Source organism: Doryrhamphus excisus, chromosome 8 (genome assembly GCF_030265055.1).
Source record: "Doryrhamphus excisus isolate RoL2022-K1 chromosome 8, RoL_Dexc_1.0, whole genome shotgun sequence".
Classification (NCBI taxonomy): Eukaryota; Metazoa; Chordata; class Actinopteri; order Syngnathiformes; family Syngnathidae; genus Doryrhamphus; species Doryrhamphus excisus.
The window spans coordinates 15,793,969-15,819,647 of record NC_080473.1 but is presented as its reverse complement, the minus strand read 5'-3'; the positions used below and the strand labels follow the sequence as shown (position 1 = coordinate 15,819,647).

At 40.6% G+C, this 25,679-nt stretch overlaps 3 protein-coding genes across 6 annotated transcripts; all 3 read right to left on the bottom strand.

Moving 5' to 3' along the window:
* Positions 1-3,717: 3,717 nt before the first annotated feature.
* On the bottom strand, positions 3,718-15,348 carry rinl (Ras and Rab interactor-like). Of its 2 annotated transcripts, XM_058080250.1 has the most exons (12): positions 14,786-15,348; positions 14,587-14,676; positions 13,042-13,207; positions 11,233-11,344; positions 10,904-10,976; positions 10,666-10,754; positions 10,181-10,263; positions 8,781-9,012; positions 7,996-8,652; positions 7,580-7,897; positions 7,390-7,521; positions 3,720-6,109 (listed from the first exon to the last, which is right to left on the bottom strand). In XM_058080250.1, coding segments are annotated over exons 2-12 (2,205 nt in total). In that variant the 5' UTR covers positions 14,589-14,676; positions 14,786-15,348; the 3' UTR covers positions 3,720-5,768. The 2 variants fall into 2 exon arrangements, with proteins under 2 accessions (XP_057936234.1, XP_057936233.1); XM_058080251.1 differs by having other exon boundaries at positions 3,718-6,109; positions 8,799-9,012; positions 14,587-15,348.
* A 139-nt stretch (positions 15,349-15,487) lies between these two features.
* sirt2 (sirtuin 2 (silent mating type information regulation 2, homolog) 2 (S. cerevisiae)) lies at positions 15,488-20,818 on the bottom strand. 2 transcript variants are annotated; one of them, XM_058080252.1, is made up of 16 exons: positions 20,468-20,818; positions 20,281-20,327; positions 20,137-20,185; positions 19,804-19,914; positions 19,684-19,725; positions 19,485-19,591; positions 19,350-19,406; positions 19,177-19,245; positions 18,969-19,098; positions 18,830-18,889; positions 18,223-18,278; positions 18,069-18,145; positions 17,906-17,957; positions 17,734-17,801; positions 16,714-16,780; positions 15,488-16,289 (listed from the first exon to the last, which is right to left on the bottom strand). In XM_058080252.1, exons 1-16 carry the CDS (start codon positions 20,481-20,483, stop codon positions 16,170-16,172), a joined length of 1,128 nt encoding a protein of 375 aa, XP_057936235.1. In that variant the 5' UTR covers positions 20,484-20,818; the 3' UTR covers positions 15,488-16,169. The 2 variants fall into 2 exon arrangements, with proteins under 2 accessions (XP_057936235.1, XP_057936236.1); XM_058080253.1 differs by having other exon boundaries at positions 20,492-20,818.
* A 2,657-nt stretch (positions 20,819-23,475) lies between these two features.
* Positions 23,476-25,165, bottom strand: dmac2 (distal membrane arm assembly component 2). Of its 2 annotated transcripts, none has more exons than XM_058080254.1 (6): positions 25,112-25,165; positions 24,681-24,871; positions 24,296-24,376; positions 24,066-24,205; positions 23,809-23,971; positions 23,476-23,703 (listed from the first exon to the last, which is right to left on the bottom strand). In XM_058080254.1, exons 1-6 carry the CDS (start codon positions 25,127-25,129, stop codon positions 23,580-23,582), a joined length of 717 nt encoding a protein of 238 aa, XP_057936237.1. In that variant the 5' UTR covers positions 25,130-25,165; the 3' UTR covers positions 23,476-23,579. The 2 variants fall into 2 exon arrangements, with proteins under 2 accessions (XP_057936237.1, XP_057936238.1); XM_058080255.1 differs by lacking the exon at positions 25,112-25,165 and adding an exon at positions 25,041-25,074.
* Positions 25,166-25,679: the final 514 nt, after the last annotated feature.

Genomic DNA, 25,679 nt, shown 5'->3' with positions numbered 1-25,679 from the left:
GTTTGTGAGATTACTAAACAATAATGCTAATTTAAGATAGTGGTGTCAAGAGATTAATTAATTAATCTGGAATTACTTGAGCGAATTAATCTCTTTAATTTCACCTAAAAGTTGAGAAAAGCCCTCACCTGATACACGGGATAGTTTCTATCATACATCTGGACCTGGACCATGCAAAGTGGTTTAGAAAATAGTAAAATGCTTGGGGTCTTGGGTCTTTCCCACCAAAGCTCAGGTGGTGGGACTTTTGTAGGAGGAGGATCATTTTCAAGTCACAATCCCTCCCAGGGTTCATCCTCACTCTCAACATTCAGCAACGCATTCAAACCTGAATACCCCCCCTTAGACCTCACCCTCCCCCGCCCCAGTGGGGCCCGGGGCAGCAATAGGGGGGGTCAGGGGCCACAGTTCAAACTGAGGTCAACAGGAAATGGCTGTTCTCTCTGGTACCGAGGTCCTGACCTCAGCACCCCTCCACTTTTCATTTCTCCTTGCCCGTCCTCGCCCTCCGTCCCCACTCGTCCTTTCACCTCCACTGTGGCGCCCGCTCACTCGGCCCCCCCGATGCCCCCCCTCCGCGCTGTCCAGCTAATGTTTGACAAAACAGTCAACAAAAATGAGGGCTTCCTAGCCAGCTATTCCTCTCGCCTTCTTTGCTTCTTTTCCTAGCCGCTGTACACGGTGTAGGAGTACACACCCGTGTACCCATGTGACCACACCCCTCTACACCAGTACAGACTAAATACTACCTCGATATTGGCTTTCTTACTTACTTATCAATCGATACTAATATCGACAGCCGCTCTTCCCTCAAACTAATTTCAGATCACATCTTGTTTGTTATTATTATGCTTGTTTTACTTGATGCCATTGGATGCTTTTCATAAATAAATACTGTTTGTGCAAAATGAGACAAAAGACACTGGTAAATAATATATAATAGTAATAATAATCAACTAAAATAACATGTTCTTCTACGATTAACAGGTATAATTCACATATAATGCACATTACTATGCGGCACAAACATCCGTGTAAGAACAAAGTCAAGTGCAAAGTATGAAATATGGAACTAATGCAGTCGATGACTGAGCTCATTTCAGACAACGGACATGCCGAGTTGGCAACCAATATCTTATTTTTATGCCAATAATATTAGTCAGCCGATTATTATCTGACATACCAAGTCCTATCTGTCGAAGCTTTGACGGTTCCTTACCAATTTTACTTCCCACTCTTTGTTTTTTTTTTTTTTTTTGACGGAACCACGCATCTGTTTTTGTTCTGTTTTCTCTTCATGATGAACTTAACAATATTACAATATTATATAAATTGACCATTTTTTTCTTCATTTTTTTGTTGACAAAGGACACGGCCTTAGGAAGCATTTTTGTAAAGAGGATAATTGATGCATCAACTGGGTTGACTGGAAACACACTGTGAATATCTAGAAATATTCGTAAAAAAGCTAGATAATAATAAATAATTGGGTCAGACAAAAAACTAAAACCGAGGTAATATTGGAAAATAATGTACATCCGGCCACTCAAAAATATTATCATATAAAATATGACTGTCCTTTTACATGAAAAAAACAATGCAAAAACAATCATAAATGACGTAAAGATTGAACATAATATCAATATGGACTTGCCGTACATCTGCAAATTCACCTTTTTTTTATGAAATTGCTGCCACTTGCAACATTCCTTGGCCCCATGGTGGGTTATTTAGCAGTTGCATTCAATGAGAAAAATATAAGCGGTGAACCACCAATGCTTAGGATGCTTTGATTGGTCACCAGTCAAATTGGCTAAAGATACAACGCATGGCAAACGGACTAGTTTGTCACGTGTAAAACCAAGGCAACATTTTGGTGATATGTAATTTTTTGGGATGTAAAATATTCCATTCCCATCAGCTATTAGCTAGAAACTAGTGTAACAGTCTGATGGACACAACAGGCTGCATTAGGCCGAAGGACACACACTTTATTGATAAATGGAGCAGGGAATTGAGGTAATGTACACTATTAATGTTTGTGTGTGTGTGTGTGTGTGTGTGTAGAATGCAAAGTGTTGCTGTGTGCTGTGCAAAAAGGTGAAATATTTTTAAGCCAAATGCTGTAATAACTCCATTAAAAATAGCAACATCCTATTTGATATTTAGCTGAGTGTGCAGAAAGAGTCTTTATCGTGTGTCCATTACTTGCTGCACAGGCCATGTAGTGGGGGGGTACAAATACAAGTGTGTGTGTGTGTGTGTGTGTGTAAGGAGGGGCTACTCTGCCGGTCATTAATCATTCAATTACACACCTGTCAGAGTTCAGTGTGAGAGAGGGGTGAGGGAGGAGGGTGTAAATAAGTGAGTGGGAGGCGGAGGGAGAGACAAAAGGAAGAGAGGAATGCAGCTGGGAAAAGAGGAAGAGGGCAGAAAAGGACTGGAAAAGGGAGAGCATTGGGAGGGTGTGTGTGTGTGTGTGTGTGTGTGTGTGTGACGGAGGCAAGCTGTTGGATGGTGACGACAGCTGAAAGGTCCCAGTAGAAATGGACTCTGAGGTCAGACGGTTATAACGTACATCATTTCACAGAAATTCATATATTTATTTGGCAGTTGTCATCCACTAAGCCGCTTATCATCACTAGGGTCACAGAGTGGCCAATTAAGCTAGCATGTTTTTGGAATGTGTTAGTGTTCTTACAAAGAACACTAAACTCATCACACACCAACTTAACACTCAAAAGGTGTAATTATGAAACCAGCTCAACCGAATCATTCATTTATTCATTCATTTTCTACCGCTTATTATCACGAGGGTCGCGGGGGTGCTGGAGCCTATCCCAGCTGTTTTGGGGCGAGAAGTGGGGTACACTCTGGACTGGTGGCCAGCCAATCACAGGGCACATATAGACAAACAACCATTCACACTCACATTCATACCTATGGACAATTTGGAGTGGCTAATTAACCTAGCATGTTTTTGGAATGTGTTAGTGTTCTTACCAAGAACACTAAACTCATCACACACCAACTTAACACTCAAAAGGTGTAATTATGAAACCAGCTCAACCGAATCATTCATTTATTCATTCATTCATTTTCTACCGCTTATCCTCACGAGGGTCGTGGGGGGTGCTGGAGCCTATCCCAGCTGTCTTGGGGCGAGAGGCGGGGTACACTCTGGACTGGTGGCCACCCAATCCCAGGGCACATATAGACAAACAACCATTCACACTCACATTCATACCTATGGACAATTTGGAGTGGCTAATTAACCTAGCATGTTTTTGGAATGTGGGAGGAGAAAAGCCATGCATGCACAGAAGATGACCGAGAGTGGAATTGAACTCGGGTCTCCTAGCTGTGAGGCCCGTGTGCCAACCACTCGTCCACCGTGCAGCTGTATTTATTATTATTATTACAAGATACATTATTAATTGCAAAAATTTTTAACAAGTTTGAATTAATTAGCTCAATGTTATGTTCTATTAATGTGTTTAATATGTTTGCCTGACATTGCCCTCTATACTGTAAAATCACATGTACATGTGTGTGTGTGTGTGTGTTTTGCAGTCTTCATGATCTTGCAGCAGTACCTCAGATGCCTCAGGGCACAGCCATCTGTGGTAACCCCCCCCCCCCCCCACTTTACATACACACACACACACACGCTCCCTCCACCACAGTCATATATCTAATTTATGAATGTGGTGAGTATTTTATACACATACTCGCGTATGCATAATATATTGCATATGAAATATATGGTAGAGTGACACACTGTATGAGTATATTTTAAGCCATAATTCTCTTCCAAACCCATTCTAAAGTTTTGTCCGTGTGTGTGTGTGTGTGTGTGTGTGTGTGCTAGCCAGCTGTTTCTGTGCTTGACATCAACATGCAGGCAGAAAGCCAGATGTCTCATTAAGCAAATTTGATTGGCTGGGTCATTAAGAATGCAGCGATAAGACGCTTCCATATGTGTGTACATAGAGCCTGTTTGTGTGTTTCATTTCCATAAGAGGCCCCGCGTATAACTATTGACATGTGTGCCGACATAATTTATGTGCATCCATTAAATATAACGGCAACACTTTTCCGACGCGGACACGTTATTGATGAGATAACTCGACGGATCAGAAGACGAGAAGGACTCATTTGTTGGATTCTGTGTACTAATACGTGAAATACTTTGAACATAAAGGTCACAGGAAGCTGCAGTTTTTGTAATGACCAGCAGGGGTAAGTCAACTTGAGCAATATTTTAGTCAGCTTCCTCCTTGATATATGATATATACACAAATCAAATAGCTCATTTTGTCATCTTAAGTTGAGCAATATTAATATTTAATTGTGTGCATATTCATCCTATGTTCATTTTCTTGGTTTGATTGAAATAAGAGTACATGGCCCACGTTTAATGACCTGAGTACAATTTGTACAATTTGTACAATTTCTCAGGGCCTATTACTTCCCTCTAGTGGTGTAAAAACATCATTGCAACGGCATAATGTGTTTTACCATTTATTATTCTTTGCTTATTTACTATCAAATTGCTACAAATTCATCCTCATTTCCTTAATGAAGCGTCACTAATACACTTTGGACATGTAATTAGTATTAATATCGAGTAATTTTCTTTGTTTGATTGAAATAAGAGTACATGGCCCACTTTTAATGACCTGAGTACAATTTGAGAAACCCTGTTATCGTTCACTCAGGGCCTATTACTGCCCTCTAGTGGTAGAGAAACATCATTGCAACGGCATTATGTGTTTTACCATTTATTATTCTTTGCTTATTTACTGTCAAATTGCTACAAATTCATCCTCATTTCCTTAATGAAGCGTCACTAATACACTTCGGACATGTAATGAGTATTAATATCGAGTAATTTTCTTTGTTTGATTGAAATAAGAGTACATGGTCCACTTTTAATGACTTGAGTACAATTTGAGAAACCCTGCTATAGTTCACTCAGGGCCTATTACCGCCCTCTAGTGGTATAGAAACATTATTGCAACGGCACAATGTGTTTTACCGTTTATTATTCTTTGCTTATTTACGATCAAATTGCTACAAATTCATCCACATTTCCTTAATGAAGCGTCACTAATGCACTTTAGACATGTAATGAGTATTAATATTGAGTAATTTTCTTTGTTTGATTGAAATAAGAGTGCATGGCCTGAGTACAATTTGAGAAACCCTGCTATAGTTCACTAAGGGCCTATTACTGCTCTCTAGTGGTAGAGAAACATCATTGCAACGGCATAATGTGTTTTACCATTTATTATTCTTTGCTTATTTACTGTTAAATTGCTACAAATTCAACATGGTTATGATTCAGGTATGAAAATATGGGTATGGATATATGCACCCTTAATATAAAATCTGGCGTATATCATCATTTTGTACATTTAAGAATATAATGTAGTAATATGTATTTTCATGTTGTAGAGGAGAATACAAGGGTTATTCATGTGCATGGTGTGTATTATAACTTTATAATAAGCTGCAATGTGTATGACAATTTGTAGTAAGTGTATATATCATGACTGTTATTGCATCACATTGTTATATTGGTTATTGTTGGCAAAGATACTCAAAATAATGGCAGCCAAATTGCTTCCTGTACTCCTTTTTGGACATGCGGAGACTGTGAACTGTACTGCGTAAGGTACTCTACTCACATGTAACTCATGTTAAAAATGAATTAAAGCATTACCATTTACAAGCAGATAATGCGTACATATTTAATCCAATGCTCATGTGGTGTCTTTTTCACCTTCCCGGCCATCCTGCTGTTCAGAGTCCACCATCTCATTCGCGTCCATTTCTGTCTGCGTCTGTGGATCCTCCATCATGCCTCCTCCTACTTCCCCAGTGTCTCCATCACCTACCTGCACGGGCTTCTCAGGACAAGCGTGTCTGCGAGTGGTCCATCTGCGCTGACTGTGACGGGATTGGTTGCTGTGCAGGGTGCGCCTGCGGTGCCATTGGCTGAGAGAGTGTTGGGCTTCGACGCTAAGTTGACGGGCGGCCAAGCGAGGCTGGAAGCTGCTGATGTAGTAGAGAGCGGCGTACAAGGTTGTAAGGTAGTAGCCAGCTGTTGATGAAAACAATGAAAGAAAGAAAGTCACTAAGGATCAGTAAAAGGAACCTGAACCTAACCTGAACCTGAATAGAGATCTTCAATAATTATAGTTATTTACCAGTTTGAGCAAGTTTGAGTAAGGAAATCAAACAATGCACAACGATGAGCCAATTCAAGAAACAATACAAGCAGTTGATGTTTGCTAAATACAAGGATGAAGAGTCTTGAACCAGTCATGATGTGCTATATATATCACTATATTGACACTTACTATGGTACCCATTATGGCATTGGATGCTCATATCACCGAGTACTTTGGTATGGGAAAAAAATTACAAAATTTAAAAATAAAAACAAAAAAACAAAAACAAAAAACCTTAAACTATATTAGGAAAGTAGGAAGTGAACAAATGTAACAGTTACTGATTGACAAAAAAAATTACAAAATTTTAAAATAAAAAAAACAACAAAAAACTTAAACTATATTAGGAAAGCAGGAAGTGAACAAATGTAACAGTTACTGATTGACAAAAAAATTACAAAATTTTAAAATAAAAAAACAAAAAACTTAAACTATATTAGGAAAGCAGGAAGTGAACAAATGTAACAGTTACTGATTGACAAAACATTACAAAATTTTAAAATAAAAAAAACTTAAACTATATTAGGAAAGCAGGAAGTGAACAAATGTAACAGTTACTGATTGACAAAAAAATTACAAAATAAAAAAAAACAAAAAACTTAAACTATATTAGGAAAGCAGGACGTGAACAAATGTAACAGTTACTGATTGACAAAAAATTACAAAATTTTAAAATAAAAAAACCCCAAAAACTTAAACTATATTAGGAAAGTGAAGGAAGTGAACAAATGTAACAGTTAGTGATTGTAAAAGTACCAGATGGAGGGGTAGGATTTAATAAGCTTTGCTTCTTCCTACTCCTTTTGGACATGTGGAACTGGGAACTGATTATGGGATGCACTCAATTGGAATCTGATGCATGTTCAAATGAAATAAAACCATTACCATTACCATTACCATTACCATTACTATTACCATTACCATTACCAAAAGTCCACAAAGACATGCTTGGGTGAATTTTGTAAGGAAAAAAGTGAGAACCCTGACCCACAGCCCGTGAAAAAAGCAACCATAAGCAAGAAAGGCCCTTTCATATAAAACCAGTGACACCTGCGCTCATATACCGTATATTCTTCTGGATGAAAATGGGAATACTGGGATAAATGGGAATAATTGTGATACTGAGACTGGGTGAGACTATCTTCCATACCTTCTCCCTGAAGCTGTGTGGGGTCCAGCAGCTCCATCATGTAGTCCGTGTCAATCTGCAAGTTGAGCAGCTCACTCCGCAACAGCACCCAGGTCAGGCACGGCAGGAAATCATCCGCTCCTAATACCACATCTGCAAGTACATCCGTAAATGTACGCCATGTATTGCGTAACGCTTCAAGAAGTACTACCTGAACTGGCGTTGGCACTCATGCTGTGGTAGATCGTCTTGCAGACTTTCAGCAAGATATGGACCTTCTTGTTGGGGGAGTAGGCCTCGTGCATGCTCGTCCACCTTTGCTGGATCCGCTCAAGGGTGACTGAATCTGGAACGCCAACACCTGCCGCCCCTCCAAGCGCCTCCACGCCGTTGTCTTCCAGAACACGCCGATTGTGCTCCAGACGCTGCAAACTTCCGTCATTTGTACGCCAGATGTGAATGCAGGAGTAAAGGTGAGCCGAAACGGGCTTTAAAGCCACCTTGTGCACCGAGATCTCAAGCAGGGGATCTATAAAAGATACGTATGAAATATTTAGAGTATAGAAAAAGGTATTGCACTTTCTGTGTATAAATTTGAAGTTAAAAATAAGTCATTACATCACTTACCTATCTCCGAGTCACTCAGGTCTGTCATGCTGTCCAAAAGTGTCTGGATATCAGGGTAATCCAGAAGAGTCTCCCTCAGTGATGTCAACAATGACCTGACTTCCTGTAAGAACTCTGACCCCGTGAAGTCACCGCCATCCGTTCCTCGCTGCAGCGTCACCTCCACAAATTCCTTGACGGCTGTTGCAAATGGTCCGCGTTTCCTGTCGCTCAGCTCCACAACGCGATTGGTCAGCCTCCTCTTCTGACACACCAGACTGCCGAGAGCCTGGCCGACCGCTGAGAGCCGATTCATGACTTTGTCCGCCAGCCGGTGGGCTGACGGGTGGTGGGATGTCGGACTCGGCGGCCGATGTTCCTGCTCTTCTTCTATGCTGCTCACAGACAGCGAGTCCAGCTCAGGGGATGGTGGATGAAGTAAAGACGAAGGCCTGCTGGCTGACGGCAGCCAGAATCCGTCCTCGATCCACGAGACCCTGTGAGGGGACTGAGGTCCAGGGCTGCCGCGGTTGGAAGACGGAGGCAAGCTTCCTGTGCTACCTCTGTTAGAAAGACTGGAGTTGGAACTTTGGGTGGATCTCCTCAGGATTACACCTCCTTGGATGGCTGACATCGAGGAGGATGGTGGCGTTTCTTCTGATTTGGCTCTGACCATGCCTGGATATGAAACACAAATATCAACATCTATAAAAATACATTCATATTTTCCAACACACAAGCAGTACATTAAGATGAATATGCCATCTAGAGAAGAACAAATGTGACAATTAGGAACAAAAATCAACCTGAACATTCAGTGCTACCAAAGACAGCTTCGTGGTCCACGGAGATTGCTCTTTTGCTCCTCAGACCCGCCCCGGCCCATATTCGTGTGGAACTGAGGCGCCTCTCTCGCTTGTAGTGCGACGGCTGTGTGGCGCTCTGCACACTGGTTGCCTGATGTGTAAGCCAATCATCTCCATGCTCGAGAAGGTAGAGCGGGTTGATGACACACAAAGCACCGTTGGTGGAGGTTAACTACACAAACGCACATGGAGAGGTGAAGATACTGTCAATGAAACATCCATCCATCCATCCATCAACCTACTTTGGACTTATAATCCTCTATCTTGGCAGTCAAATCCACCCATCCAACCACCCACCCAGGACATATAATCCTCTATTTTATCCATCCATCCATCCACTTTGGACATATAATCCTCTATCTTAGCAGTCAAATCCATCCATCCATCCAACCACCCACCCAGGACATATAATCCATCCATCCACCCACCCACCCAGGACATATAATCCATCCATCCATCCATCCAACCACCCACCCAGGACATACAATCCATCCATCCATCCAACCACCCACCCAGGACATATAATCCATCCATCCATCCATCCATCCATCCAACCACCCACCCAGGACATATAATCCATCCATCCATCCATCCATCCAACCACTCACCCAGGACATACAATCCATCCATCCATCCAACCACCCACCCAGGACATATAATCCATCCATCCATCCAACCACCCACCCAGGACATACAATCCATCCATCCATCCAACCACTCACCCAGGACATATAATCCATCCATCCATCCATCCAACCACCCACCCAGGACATATAATCCATCCATCCATCCATCCATCCATCCATCCAACCACCCACCCAGGACATATAATCCATCCATCCATCCATCCATCCATCCATCCAACCACCCACCCAGGACATATAATCCATCCATCCATCCATCCATCCAACCACTCACCCAGGACATATAATCCATCCATCCAACCACCCACCCAGAACATACAATACATCCATCCATCCAACCACCCACCCAGGACATATAATCCATCCATCCATCCACCCACCCAGGACATATAATCCATCCATCCATCCAACCACCCACCCAGGACATATAATCCATCCATCCATCCACCCACCCACCCAGGACATACAATCCATCCATCCAACCACCCACACAGGACATACAATCCATCCATCCATCCATCCATCCAACCACCCACCCACCCACCCACCCATCCATCCATCCATCCATATGATGTAAATCACAAATGCAACACTTATATTAGCAAAAAAACCAGTATAAATCACATTAGTGGACATTATTATTTTAGTGCAGGTGTTCATAGTTCTTACTTTCATTTTAGCGAGTATACATAGTACCTGTATGGAGCACATTATGATGTTTGGCTCCAACTGGTTCCCATCATCAGACATCTGGTCAGGTGGTGAGCTGAGCCAGGTTTCTACATTACATAAGTGACATGATACATTGATCAAATATGATGTTGGTCCATGACAGGAAATCACTGATGGAACACTGTTGCAGTCAGGTATACTTTACATAGTTTACATATAGTATAGTATAGTATATAGTATAGTTTACATACTTCACATACAAGAGTAAAACCTTTATAATTTATAATAATAATAATCCTGGATTTGAGCACTCTCAAGAAAAATTAAAAGTTATGTGTGCTCCCATTTAATCTAATCATTATTATTATAATTTTTTGTTGAGCTTTTAGCTCGATGGCTAGCGCTATTTACTCTCATTCTGCAGACCCTTGGAACAGAACACAACACAACACAACACTGGGCTGGGTGGACCAGGCCGGGTTACATTAAGACCCGCATAGGAGACTCACTGGGTTGAAGCTGGGAAAGACCGTCCTTGGTGGTCCCAGTTACATTGTAGATCCAACGAGGTATCTTTAGACAGAGGGCCAACACGTCCCTACCACAGAGGATAGACATAGTATCTTTTAAACACTCAATACCCGAATGTCACTTGATGACGTTATTTCTTCCCAATGTGGTGCAGTGCAAGTCTATGTGACTGAAAATGCCCACAATGATAAAACAACCAAGACGGGAAGACCTCACCTGCTCAAAGAGTAGAAGAACACCAGTTGAGCCAAATCCGAGAAAGAAAGAAAAGACCCAGAGAGGTGGAATACTGATGAAGAAACAGAGAAATTCGTCATCATTGTACTTTGCCACCTATGCAAACCTATACAACCTATACAAAATCGATATATTATATATAATAATATATTCATGCAAAGAACAAACTCCACACAGAGATGTCCGAGGGTGGAATTGAACTCGGGTCTCCTAGCTGTGAGGCCTGTGCGCTAACCACTCATCCGCCGTGCAGCCACAGTCAAATCTATTCCTAATAATTTGGGTTAGGTGTCATCGTCAGTCCATACCTGTGCCTGTCCATGTGATATCATAATCAAGTACCGCTTCATCGTCTCCTTCTGCAGACACACACAGCAAACTGGGCAGAGATGTCAAACCATCCCGCACAACCACAAAACTCTAGAGGAGACACAGAATGACTCATTTCAGTATTTCATGCGGAAAAATGTGACATCACGATGCTGAGAAACACTCAATAAAGCAATGAGAAAACATAGAAGAAATGAAGACGGAGTTTCTCTGTGACTCAGCAGAATGAATTTCATGTTGAAAGTGGACAGTTACAAGAATTAGTGTCAGTTCACCAAGAGAGGCATCGTGCATTATACATGGACGTACCATGTTCACTAGGGAGGCTTTTTAATATGAGATGAGCTGGACTATATCTGCATATGGCTTCTGAAAAAGTAGGGAACATCATGATGGAATGACTAGTATTAATCCATCCAGTCCCAGGTAGAGTGAAACCTTGGTTAGTGTACACCCCAGTGGTCATATTTTCATTTTTCACAAAATATTTGGTTAGAGGACATGTCTCGGTTGCTGCACAATATAGTATGTGCTGTCGCACATACTTTCAAAAACATGCTAGTTAATTGGCCACTCCAAATTGTCCATAGGTATGAATGTGAGTGTGAATGGTTGTTTGTCTATATGTGCCCTGGGATTGGCTGGCCACTAGTCTTCTCACCCAAAGACAGCTGGGATAGGCTCCAGCACCCCAATGACACTCGTGAGGATAAGCGGTAGAAAATGAATGAATTGATGAAAGTATTTTGTGTCACCGTTTTTGAATGTCTGAAATGATTTCATTAGATTTGCATTATTTTTCATGGGAAAAACTGATTTGGTTAGTTTTTTAATTTCGGGTTTTTCCTGACCTACTGGAATTTAAAAACTCTAACCAAGATTCCACTGTATTATAACAAAATAACATATTTCAAGTGCTTTTTTTAGCTTGTCATTTTGATCATAATAGTGGATTATTGTTTGTCATATTACTCAGGCATCCATACAATTCTAAATGTCTGAAATTATAAGTAGGAATTACAATGGGAGAATGAAATCCGATGCCATTCCTGCGTTTTTTGATACAGCATGTCTCATTTTTTCCTTGCGTCGTTGCAACTTTGAATGTAGACTTGCACAGGAAGTGGCTTGCGCTTACTTGAGCGAACCCGATTGTTCTCTGCATGTGAGAATGAAGTGCATGAAAGCAAGAGAATAGCAAACAAGTAACTTACAGCAATGCATATTGGAAAAAAAAAAAGCTTCAATAGAATCTCAGACAGTCGCTTTCTCCTTACTGCCTTCCACACTACTAAGCCGCGTATATCAGCATGTAAACACTTTCATTCAGGTTAGCGATATGCGCTTAGTTAGATGCCTTTTTCATTAAAAAAAAGTAGATAAATGCAGAGTCTACCTTGTTAATCTAGTCCTCTCTCAGCTTGATATGTCAATGCATGGACGTGGACCCACTTATATTGAAGAAGTCCTACAAAGTCAAGTACTTGTGCAATCGACTCCACCAGTACATTAAAGCATGTTCTGTTATTGGATGCCCAACCAGAAAAAGGGAACTACTGCAGTTGTTTGTGAAAGAGCGACATGTCCTTTTATAGGAAGGGACTAGCAGGGGCAGAACAATCTATTTGAGTACATTTTTAAGAATAACAATAGCTAACCTAATTGGAACAGAAGCAGCAAGTTGTTATGATGGACATCTACTACTTTCAATTGCAAATTGTCAAATAGAAAATGATTGCTCTGAATTTTTCCAGAGGTGGAATCCCATTGAAATAATGGTGGCTCACCCCAGCAGATGTTCCACAGAGGGCAGAATGGGCCTGCTCTCTATCCCAGGGCGCCATGGGACACCAGGCATTCTGACAGCTTCGAAGATGGTCGAGGAGGAACGTTTTCCTCTTTCTGCTCCTCCATGGATCAGCAGTTGTCCCGTTAACTGGACTGTGATCCGCCCTGGACACATGCATGGGGGACTGATGAACAACAAGTGAAGAGCTTGCAACCAAAAGGCGCTAAATCCAATTTTCACTAAGTTGCATGTTTTTCATGAGTTTAATAGACCTCTGTCATGTGTATCCAAATCACATATTTTGGTCTTGAAATCATTTTAAAAAATATGAAAGAAGTGATATGAAATTTATGCTTTCAACCAAAAGGCGCTATTTCCATTTCAGATTTCAACCAAAAGGAGCTAAATCCCTTTCTTTATTCTTTATTCTGATTGGCCCAAGTTTCCCATCTATTGATAATCTGACCAATCAGAGAGAAGAATACAATTGGCACTGCACATACAGAAAGCCAGTATCAGTGTGCATCCTGTTTTGTTTGTGTACATTAAGTACACGTATGATAGTTACAGTATGTTATGCAATTCAGGAGAACACAAATTGTGTTTTTACAGTATTCTGTAACATGGAAAAAAAATTTACGCCATAAAAGGCTCTGTCTCTACCTTCACACCTCCAACTTTATTTTACTTGTACTAAAAAACATACAATGTAAAGAGTTTGTAATGAGATGATTTTTGTCACTGTCACCTTCATGGTGCAGTCAAATATGAGCACTGCTTTTAATAAAATTTTTATTATTGTCTGCAAATTGTTATTTTTCATGTGTCGCTCTACTGCAGCCTACAGGTTGAATGCACCTGCCATGTATGACATGTCTTGTACCATTGTCTTGTATAATTGGGTATGTTGAGTTGTGTTAAAGCTGATCATCATGGAATGTGGATGATGTTAATGTGTGCTATAATATCTTAACAAAATTTATCAGTAACAGTGTACTAGTGGTAGGTTATAACATTTTGTTTCTGTAATGTGTGAAGGTGAACGAGTGCATGTGTGTGTGTGGGGGGTGTATTGTATGTTGAGAATGGCTTCTGTGTTGTAATTATTTTATTAGCATAGCACATTAAAGCACCTTACATTCTTTTACAACAATGCCATTGAAGAAGTTAAAGGTGACTGCAAATTAATTTCAGCCAAAAGGCGCTAAATCCATCATTTCAGCCAAAAGGCGCTAAATCCGGGAAAAAAAATAATTAAAAAAAATATATAAAATACATGGTGTGTGCAGGATTTTTATAGCATGCATTTTTATGACCTATATTGATAGCTCTTTCATTTGCAATATAGACTTGATGACCAAATAGATTGATATGTGCGTAATTAAAAATCATTGATTTTCTCGAAATCAGTCAAAATGGATTTAGCGCCTTTTGGTTGCAAGCTCTTCAAGTGCTCCTCACAATGCAGTATGTGCACACACAGTGAAACAACAGCAAGTTCAACAAAATAGATTGAAATTGTGTATTCCTTAGTGGTACTTACATGCTTTGAGCTGCTTCACTTCATGTGGGCTCTCTGGCTCTTCAGGACTGTTTGCAAACGTCTCCACCTGTTGCAAGCCTCTCTTCCTTTCTGCATGGCACAACTCATTTCAGCAGAGACTAAAATAGGAAGCTAACTTTGTTGTCAAAAACCTTCCAAGAAACATGCAAAAAATGTAAATATAAAGTGTCGCCTTCACTTGCAGCTTGTGTCCTTTAATATGCTTGCAGGCTGATGTGAAACTCTTCACCTGTGGTCTGGGTCCGTGTGGTTAGCCCTGCACAAGAGAACAAGATGACTGCAACCTGAAATACAGAAATGGATGACATTTATATGACTCAGATTGTCTTTCGAGTGAAGCCATTTTACATCAACAAGTTTGTCTGTGCAGGGAAGTTCAGAGGTGACTGATGTGGGATCAGGGCTCTGTGCAGCCTAGTCAAATTCTTCCAGGTCAAACTTATTCAACGCAGAAAAAATAATAGTGTAAAAGGTGCTTATTGGGGTGTTTTTTCACATCAAAAAAATAAACAGTTTTTCTTTATTTATTCTATTAACAAATATTCCATTTATTAATATTGAATTTGTGGAAATTCAGGGGTTTACAAGCAATTAACCGCAATAAAACCACTTTTTGTTTTAGAACCCCATCACAATGTAACCTTCCTTTGTCCCACGTCCTCACTCTGCAATATGGGTGTAGTTCCTTATATTTAGTTTTACTTTTACATTTTGCTGTGAGAAAGTTTATTGATGCAACATTTGTGGCGATACCACAATCACAGATTGCAAATTTTACCCTGCATGTTTTATTAATTTAACCATTTTTAGCAGTAATGTTTATAATTTAGTCCTCGTTTTAAACAATAAAGTGCGTATTCAATGAGACAATAACCATGAATGAGTTTTACAAAGGTAAAATTTATTGCATTAGTTTCCATTATTTTTGTGCATATGTTAATATTGAATTTGCCCACATAAGAGATGTTGCACACAGTTTACAGTGAGCCTGTTAATGGATGCCACGCCATTATTTTTCTCAACACACACACACACACACACAGTGTGTTGCTCAATATTAGAAGCAAAACTTCATCTCATCAATGCCTAGCTGTCGAAGCAAAGAACAAAATTAGGCATTTTAAAACTGCCACATCACTCACTCCTTACTGATGGCCCACACTCCACTTTACTGACAAAGACATCCATTGTTATTAAGACTAACAAGAGAAATAATGTTAGATACAAGAGAACAGCATGATTAGCCAGTATGATGAGGCATCAGTGAATCTGCTCCCAATTTGTTTAGTAAACCGACTATCCACACACTAAAATCCATTGCAGTAAAAACCTTCTATGTAGACCATAGAGGAACACATACAAGGTACCAAACAATGAAAATCAGACATAAGTTTTGTTATTGAAGTGCTAAAAGAAAAAAATCAATGGCATGCCAGAGGAATTCTGTGAGTGTGTTTTAGTTGTAATACATGCAGTCTGAACACAAAGCTTCATTTGTAAACAATAAATATAGATATATTTATCTCCTTCAACCACCACCAACTTCCAAATGATCACACTTCTTATGTGGACCCTGGTGTCCCTGAAGAGGAACTTGCTCCTTGGCTCTCACTCGACTTTGCTTCCTTGTCCTGCTTTTCGATTCTGGCATGCTCACGTTTCACTAATTCTTCCAGCTCAGCCTGGTGACACAAGACACTTTTTGTGACTCAAACTGAAATGAATGACAATGAGGCAACACAAGAGAAGCAACACAATGCTTTGCATAAAGTGAGAAGAGCCTCTACAGCGGTGACGAGCAACCACAGAGCACAGGAACACAGTTTACATTTTAAGTTGTCACCATCTTTGGCTTACATTGTTGCTGTGCATTGAGAATATGAATAGAGAGTCCGTATTTAAAAGTTATATTGAAAGTAAAATACAAATCTAAATCAAAACAAACAAAAGAGTGTGGTACTCTTCTGCCTAACTGAAGCAAAACACTGACACCTATCAGTAAATATGTTGTAGTACACAAGCGTCAGAAAAAAAAGGGATTTGAGATTTTACAGTACATCCAAAACAATATGAGAATGAACTGAAAAGTGCAACAATTGATATTACCTTCCATCCCAGCAGCTCAGCTAGTGCCATACAGCCGTCATCACATGTGCTGATATGAGCAACATCTCTGGTGGGGGAGGGGGGAGGGGGGGCACAGTGTATTATCTGGATCATCAATATTCTACCAGCTACTACTGATACTAATTCTCATACATACAAATACTCACATCTTACGTCCTCTTTTATGTCAATTCAAACTAGTTACTCTTATATTTACTCTTTATTTTTTTGTTGTCTCTCTTTTTTATATTTATATTTTCTATATTTATTTTCCTGCCGCTTTTGTTTTCCAAATGATGCCAATAAAAAGTATTTTTGCACTTTTGTCACACTGTGGATATATTACTGTACAATGCTGCAAATAATCCTAAATATTATTCCTAAACAAGTGATACCACATAATGTGTTGTCATTTAAATAATTCTTAGTTTCTATATTCCCAAATTGGTGTTACGTCCCGAACACCAAATGAAAACATGATTTTCCGGTAGAGAGAATGAGACATGATATTTTTGTCTTTGGCGTCCTCTGGTGGTGTATACCAAAAGGTGCACGTCATACGACTGTTTGTTCGCCTAGCCATCATGAATAGTAAATGGTCTTTCACTTTCCACCTCCAAGGTACTCAGAGTGCTTTGGCACTGTTAGCACATTAAGCTAGTGATGATGCAGCAACTGGGGGTTCAGCATCTTGACCGAGGATATTTGACATGATCACAGGAGGACGGAGGATCGAACCTGCATCCATGAGGATGGGATACGGCCTCTCTACTACCTGAGCCATGCAGCCTCCATTATAAAATAAGACTACTACAAAGTGTCCCACTTTACTTCATACTTCCATGTTCCAAGTAATGTAATTAGCTGTAAGTTTATACAGTTCCTTAGTTCCTTGTATTAAGTCTAGTAACGTGATGTATGTTTTTTGATTATTTCTCATTTTGGTTGTCAAGTTTTATCATTTTTAAATATCAGCTTTTTTCATGCACCGATATCGATATTGGTCCAAAAAATTGGTACCTGTAAGCCTTGTCTGAGTCAAAGTCCATTCCTCCTCCAAAACCCAGCAGACCTAACATAGGGTCAGACTGCACATACAACAATACTGTTAGAGCACACTCCGCATACAATTAGCACAATACAAACAACATCAATTGAAGCTAAGTTATGAGATACATGGCTGGGACCTCACCCGGCCTGTCTTTTCCATGTTGATGAGCAGCCTGGGGCAGCTTTTTGAAACCCTGAGGGGGGCAAACAACACAGGAAGGGAGAATTACAATACACCAAAACTACGCTGGATAACGTTGTGCCGTAATGTGTGTGCTTCATTCATCTGAAACGATTTGCAGTACCTGCTGACCAGACTTGCAAAAGGCTGGACCTGCAGAGACGTGCCCATGACGATGAGAAGATCACAACGGGGGAAGTCCTGGATGTGCGAAAAGGACATGAATGCAGATACTTTGCAACGTATCCTTTCCAAATGCAGCCTCCACATCAGCTCACCATCTTCATCGAGGTGAAGAACCGTACAGGTAGGCTCTCTCCAAAGAAGACAATATCTTGGAAAAGGGGATATAGAGGATTATGATTGAAGTATGGTGGATTTTTGAGGGTGGAGCAAATTAATACTTAAAATAAAATACAGGTGTTCCTCAGTTTACGGCACACTCTGGAAAATCTGGAAATCTTCCAGATTTCAACTGTCAAAAGAATCATTAAGGATAAAGATTATTGCGTGCTAATGAATGCTAGAGAGGGGTCATGGATTCCATGTGCTGTTACAAAGAGATCTGGGAGGAGGCTACGCCTCCGCACTAACTGAAGATAATCATTTAAGGAGATATAAAAGCCTGCAAGACAACCACAGGGATAAAAAATAGGAGTTGTTGTCTTTGAACTATCTTGTCTTTATTAGTATTCCATTGAGTTGTTGTATTTAACGTTTTTATAACTGCTTTTCATATATTGTTTGTGTGTTCTGTATACAGTGTGAGTGACTTAAGAGTTAATTTAGGTATAATTGACTTACACTAAAATACAACTTGCATCACAATCTAGAAACGGAACTCGTTCATAACCATAAGAGCTCCTGTAAAGGGAAAAAACTGACCTGGTTTGACCAGACTGCTGCATTTCTCGCATTTGGGAATGTCATCGGAAAATATTTTTTCTGCAAAAACAAGGACATTTTGGTCCCAAACACTGAAAGTCTAACTAACATTATGTGTGAAACAAAAGAAAATAAACACCTTTCATCCAGTCCAGGTTGTACTCTTTGCGGCAAGTGAACTTGACGCAGTGGGATGTGTAAAAGGTTCCATGAGCTTCAATTAGATCACCGCTCTCAAGCCCGGCCACACGCTCCAGGGTGTCAATATTCTAAACAATCACGATCACATCAATTTTATGAAGCAACAGGAAGACTTTGTAGGAAATGAAATTGTGTTTTTTTTTTGCCTGTGTGTAGCAGCGTTTCAGGAGACCCTTGTCTTTCAGCAGCTTCATGAAGTAGTGACAGACGGTCGGCTGTCACAGAAATCATCAACAAAAGAAGAAACAACTGAAGCGATTCCATTTCCGAGGTGATGATTTAAAAAGCATTTATGATGTGATGGCTGACTTGGTTGTACCTTAAACTGTCCTGGATAAAGCTCCCTGGCCAAGGCAAAGAAGGGCTCTGGATGTTTCTAGGATAGATCAGGATGACATTTGCTTTTCAAAAAAAATACAATGAATGCAATTTATCGATCAAACATTCAACCTACCTTGAAATAATCAATCTGGAAGATGGCCTCTGGATAGGGAAGGTTATATTTCTGCAGGTTTGCATACAGGCCAGTACCAGGTGAGCGAAAATCAGGAATCCCAGCCGCTGCGCACGTTCAGTTACAGAAGTAAAACTACAATCAGCACTACTCCGAAATGTATGTATCTGTAAATGCTTTCTTTCCTTATAATACTCACATGTAGATATGCCTGCTCCAGCCATGCAGATGATATTTTTACCTGTAAGCAACACATCCTAGTAAACCTCCACACATAGTCGATGCAAGAGTTGATGAAAGAGCACATATGGAAACTCACATTTGCCACTTAGAATGTATTGTGCCACTCCCTCCAGGGTCAAATCATCCAAAACCTTCTCAGTTGAGCCGAGGCCCAGAGTGCGAGAAAACAGGTTCCGCAGGAAGTCCACTGGCAGGACGACAGGAACAAGTAAAATAGATGTAAATGTAATGAAACTTAACTACATACAGATGTAATGGTGGCTTGTATTTGCTGCACAGTATTGTAAACATAAGTAATACATAGTAATAAATAATAGGAATTGCCTTACTATTTCATATGAAACAACATAATTATAGCGCTATAAAGATAACTGAAAGATAACTAATAAATAAAGAGGTTATGACAAACTCTCTGAGTTTCCAGCTGCTTCCTCCTCACTACTATCGTCGGATTGCTCCTAGCAGAAAAACAACAAAGTGCGTCATTGTACTAATAGGAATCATGTCAACTCATGACAATGACAGCTTGTTGGATAGAAACCTTTTTTAATACCTCTGGTTCAGATGTAGTTTCCTCCTCTTCCTTTGTAGTAGGCAGTTCTAAAAACGTAAAACATCAGTTCACATGAAATGCCTTGAGAATCCATTAGTGGCTTTAGGCTAGCTAGAAGCTACTAGCTAAACCACCACGAAGAACGTCATCTGAATAAGCATACATGAAAGTGATATTATTGTCCTACCTGAAGATTCAGACATTTATTCACCTTTGGACTCTTTCTTGTCAAAGTGGCCCGAACGACAACCTGCTTAAACCCACCGTTTTTTTTTAACAATTATGACAGCTATCTACGTATAATAGTCTCGAGACAGTTGGCCTATGTTATTGTCCGCCCAAAAATACAATCCGGGTGTCTCTTAGCGCCAAGACGTTATTGGTTCCTACCCATGAAATGTTTTGACCCCAACGGGGATGTTTTTTTTTTTTTAAATAAAAACATCCAATTAGTTGGAGTAAGGGGCAGTTTGTGGGCAGACATTTGAATGCGGAAGGTGCAGGATTATCTCCACTAGTCACCAAAGGGGGGGAACACATGTTCTGTAGTGAAAGTACTACTACACAAAAGGTAATCATAATGCTGGCAAAACACTCCATTAAATGGCGTTGTACATAACATAAACTCACCCTTTTCTTCTCTCAGCCGCACTCATCTTCAACTGCCCTGTGCATGATCAATCTCTAAATGGATTATGAGATTTACATTTCACTCATAAGCCTGCATGCTACAGGAAATACTGTGCATCGCCCATATTAGGTAAAACAGGTACAATTTAAGATGTATTACAAGACAAAAAAAGAGTCTGCCCAGTATACATTATTTAGATTCACTGGCATTACAATAAATACTGTACTGTATATTTTAAAATAATTTAAATGACTTAAAGATTTATATATTAGGATGTACTGTATGCTGATTCAATATTATATCAACCGTTATTTAATCCATGATATGCAAAGGCAAATATGATTCTGAGGCTGTACAGACACATCAAAATAGTACAATATATCTTGAATTACATGTCAACCGCCATGATCGCTGCTGGGACTACTTCCAGCCTCTGTCCCACTAGTTTCTCCTACTTTGAGGAAGTATCTCTGGACGAGCTTACAAAACTTGTCAGTACAGCAAAGCAGACAACATGTCTGCTTGACCCGCTTCCTGGGAAACTTGTTAAAGAACTGTTCCCAATTCTAGCCCCCTCACTCTTAAATATATTTAATCTATCACTCTCATCTGGCACTGTGCCTGCAGCTTTCAAGACTGCAGTGATTCGACCCCTGCTGAAGAAACCAACCCTCGACCCCGGGAGTATTTCCCACTATAGGCCGGTGTCTAACCTCCCATTTCTGTCCAAGATCCTTGAAAGAATTGTAGCACAACAGCTCAATGACCACATGGCTTTGGGTGATCTTTTTGAACCTTTTCAGTCTGGTTTCAGGAGAAACCATTCCACTGAATCAGCCCTTGCAAAAGTGACGAATGATCTTCTTCTTTCTATGGACTGTGACACATCTACAATATTGTTATTACTTGATCTCAGTGCTGCTTTCGACACTGTCAATCACTCTATCCTACTGGAACGCCTTCAAACATATATTGGTGTTACTGGTCCGGTACTCTCTTGGTTTAGATCCTACCTTAAGGATCGGACGCATCGTGTCGTTTGTGATGATATGACTTCAGAGTTCTGTGGAGTCACTTGTGGAGTTCCACAAGGTTCAGTGCTCGGCCCTCTTTTGTTTAACATTTACATGTTGCCGCTTGGCGACATCATTCGCAAACATAAGATTAGCTTTCACTCTTATGCTGATGACACTCAGCTATATGTCCCACTAAAGTTAACTGACCCGCGGGACTGCTCTAATTTGGAGGCTTGCCTCATTGATATTAAACATTGGATGTCCTGTAACTTTTTACTCCTGAACTCTGATAAAACTGAGATGGTGATCATCGGCCCTGCTAAACAGAGCCGCCTGTTTAAGGACACCACTCTGAGTTTTGATAATAGCATAATTTCCCAAAGTGACTCTGTGAAAAATCTGGGTGTGATATTGGACCCGACTCTATCCTTTCATAAACACATTAAGAATGTTACTAAAATAGCATTTTTTCATCTTCGCAATATTGCGAAGATACGACCTATTCTATCCACCTCTGATGCAGAGACCCTAGTCCATGCATTTGTCACGTCTCGCCTTGACTACTGTAATGTACTGCTTTCTGGTCTTCCAATGGCGAGTCTCAAAAGCTTGCAGTTAGTACAAAATGCTGCAGCGCGACTTCTTACAAGGACACGTAAGTGTGACCATATTTCACCAATACTAGCCAACCTGCACTGGCTCCCAGTTCATTTAAGATGTGACTTTAAGGTACTGCTTCTGGTTTACAAAATATTACACGGGTTGGCACCTTGTTATCTGGTGGACCTAATTGTACCCTATGCTCCGTCTAGAAACCTACGCTCACAACACGCCGGTCTTTTGACTATCCCGAGAGCCAGAAAGAAGTATGCGGGCTCTAGAGCCTTTTCCATTCGGGCCCCAACGTTGTGGAATGATCTACCTGTTAATATTAGAGCTGCTACCTCAGTAGAAATGTTCAAGTCCCGACTTAAGACTCATTTCTATACTTTAGCGTTTAGTTAAAAATATTCCCTGCCTGTTTTGACTGCCGCTCCTTCTCTCTCCCATACCGCCCCCCCCGGCTGAGGGGGGGGGGTCCAGGAGAGGCTGTTTTGGAAGTTTGCCTTGACGAAACTGGACATCGGTCGTGGCCTACCTTGGAGGCGCTGCAGCAGAGGGATAGTGATCATCTCAAGACCCGTGGCTGCCCAACTGTCCTAATGGCATCACATCTTGGACCTGGACTATTATACTCTATGTTTATATTTAACTGTCACATGTTAACCTCTCCACATCCATTGCAGCCTGGTCATCCTAGAAGGGGGATTCCCCCATCTGCGGTCCCTTCTCAAGGTTTCTTTTTCCCTAATGGGTTTTGAGTTTTTCCTTGCCCTGATGGGGGTTCAGATCAGGGGATGTCGTTTGTCGTCTATTGTCTGTCTTCTTCTGTTGCCTGCTTGTTAAGCCCTTTGAGGCTCTTTTGTGATTAAGGGCTATATAAATAAACTTGACTTGACTTGACTTGACAAATAATCATCATCACTGCTTGATTATCAAAATGTATTTATTACAATTACATTACATATATACCATGTGCAATACAGTATAATGTTTTGTCCTTGTGTGAACTCTTTTTCTAGCTTTTCTTGCACTTCTCAGTGACTCCCTGACTAGCTGAAGTTATAGCCATTAGCGACGACCTCACACTGTGGTAGCATTTCTTCAAGCAGGATGACCACCAAACCAGGAGATGAAATCTGTGGGAGGGATGACACATCCAAACGGCGCAGGCCCCTGCAAAACATGGGTTCAATGAAAAATGAGTATTTAACATCATAGAAGTGATCAGATACATTACTTATGAAACGTGTGATCATCTATGATACGAGTATGAATTACTTGAGGTTCCTCAAGGCAACCAGCCCGCCGATGGTGATGCGTGGGCAATGAGAGATGTCCAGCTGCTTTAGAGAGTTTTGGAATACATGGAGCCGGGCCAAGAACCAGTCATCCACTTCAGGACATCCTCTTAAGGTCAGAGTCTGCAGAGATCGCTGCCCCTCTTTGACGGAACATACAAAACACAAATCAAAATGAACAGCCTTGTGATAACACATGTTATCAATATATTAAAGAAAAAATAAAGTAATATTTACCCAAATTGGACAGTCCAGTGTAGTTAATAATTGTATAGCTCATGTCCACTTCCTCAAGAGGTGTGTCTCTATAGTTCAAGAAGTCCCAATTGAACTTGCCCTTGCGGTCTGCACGGAACCATTCCAATTGTCCAACAAAACTGACGATGCAGAAGAGATGTGGAGAACAGATTTTTTGCAACAAATTTGTACTTTGTACCAAAATACCAACAATCTCAGACGACACCTACCGAAATCCTCCCTTTAAATTCAAGACATAATATGCCGCTGCAATGTCAGCCCCATAACGGCTCTCAGTGTAGCTGTAGTAACTGAAAGGCAAGGAGACAGTTGGGTCAGGAAATTATAGACATCTCATATCATGCATGTTGCATAAAAGGATAAATGACACTCGGAAATAAATAGTAGATTTGCCTGGGTTTTGTATTCTCAAGGCGTAACTACAGGCTTAATACAAATACATCAACATTCTAATAGAAGAAACTGAATATTTGTGATGGATCGTTAACGTTGGACCTGATGTAGTGTATACCTAATGATGTGACCAACTGTGCTATTTCCTGCTTACACATTGTCCAGTAATAATGGCATAAACGGTGCAAGAAATGTTCTCACGCGTTTTTCTTCAATAGTCCTCTCCTCTTTAGCCGAGCCTTCCAGCTGAGGAACATCTCGACGTCATAGAAACGCTGGGTGAGGAAGAGGAGCATCCTTATGTGCAGAGGAGGAGAACTCACAGAGCTGGAGCTCCATGGTCGCTTAGCAACAATGAGCCGAGATGACCGCTGACAGCACCTAAGTAGAGCCTGAGCAGAGACATGGAACATATATAAGTATTACATTCACCATTGATGTGCAAAAGAAATGAATAACACAAAATGTAGCAAACACGTCTGCGCATGCCCTAAGAGAACATTTACAACAGATATCTAACACAACATATGATCTATAAACGTTGAAATACTGTCGCTCTACTTTTATGTCGCTCTCCGTAAAGTAGTTGTAGATTATTCTACTAATATTTCCGAACGTGAAGGGTAACTTACCACCACCGGGGCCGACATGTTTTTCTACAGGAAGCCACGAGGGTCAAATGTGTCTTCCGCATTATGAGGCAGGGTGTTATTCCTTTCTTGACCACACGAGGTCGCTATAGACACGTGCCTTCCCTATTACAGCTAGCATGGAATATGCACGCACACACTTTAGTTATTACATTAAACAAGCTCGACAGAAAATAGAATCGGTGTTAAGCATAGTAGTTCTTCAAATACAAATGTTAACCTTAAATAAATCGAAAATTATAATCATTTTGTTTAATCATTCGATATAATATAACCATCAGAAATAGATGTGATGCTGCAAGATGGCAGGGTGATTGTCCTCCACCTCCAAACATCAACTAGAACATTTCTGCATTACCTTGGGAGAGCGGCCACAAAAGCAGGTGAAACGCTCAGCTGGAAGATGTGACCCCAGTATGACTCCATTGCATGCACTCACACACTGTTAAAACACACACTGTTAAAACACACACACACACACAAATATCACATTCATGTGAAAGATGTCTGGCACTTGCTGGTATCACCGATTAGCTAACAACACATGATG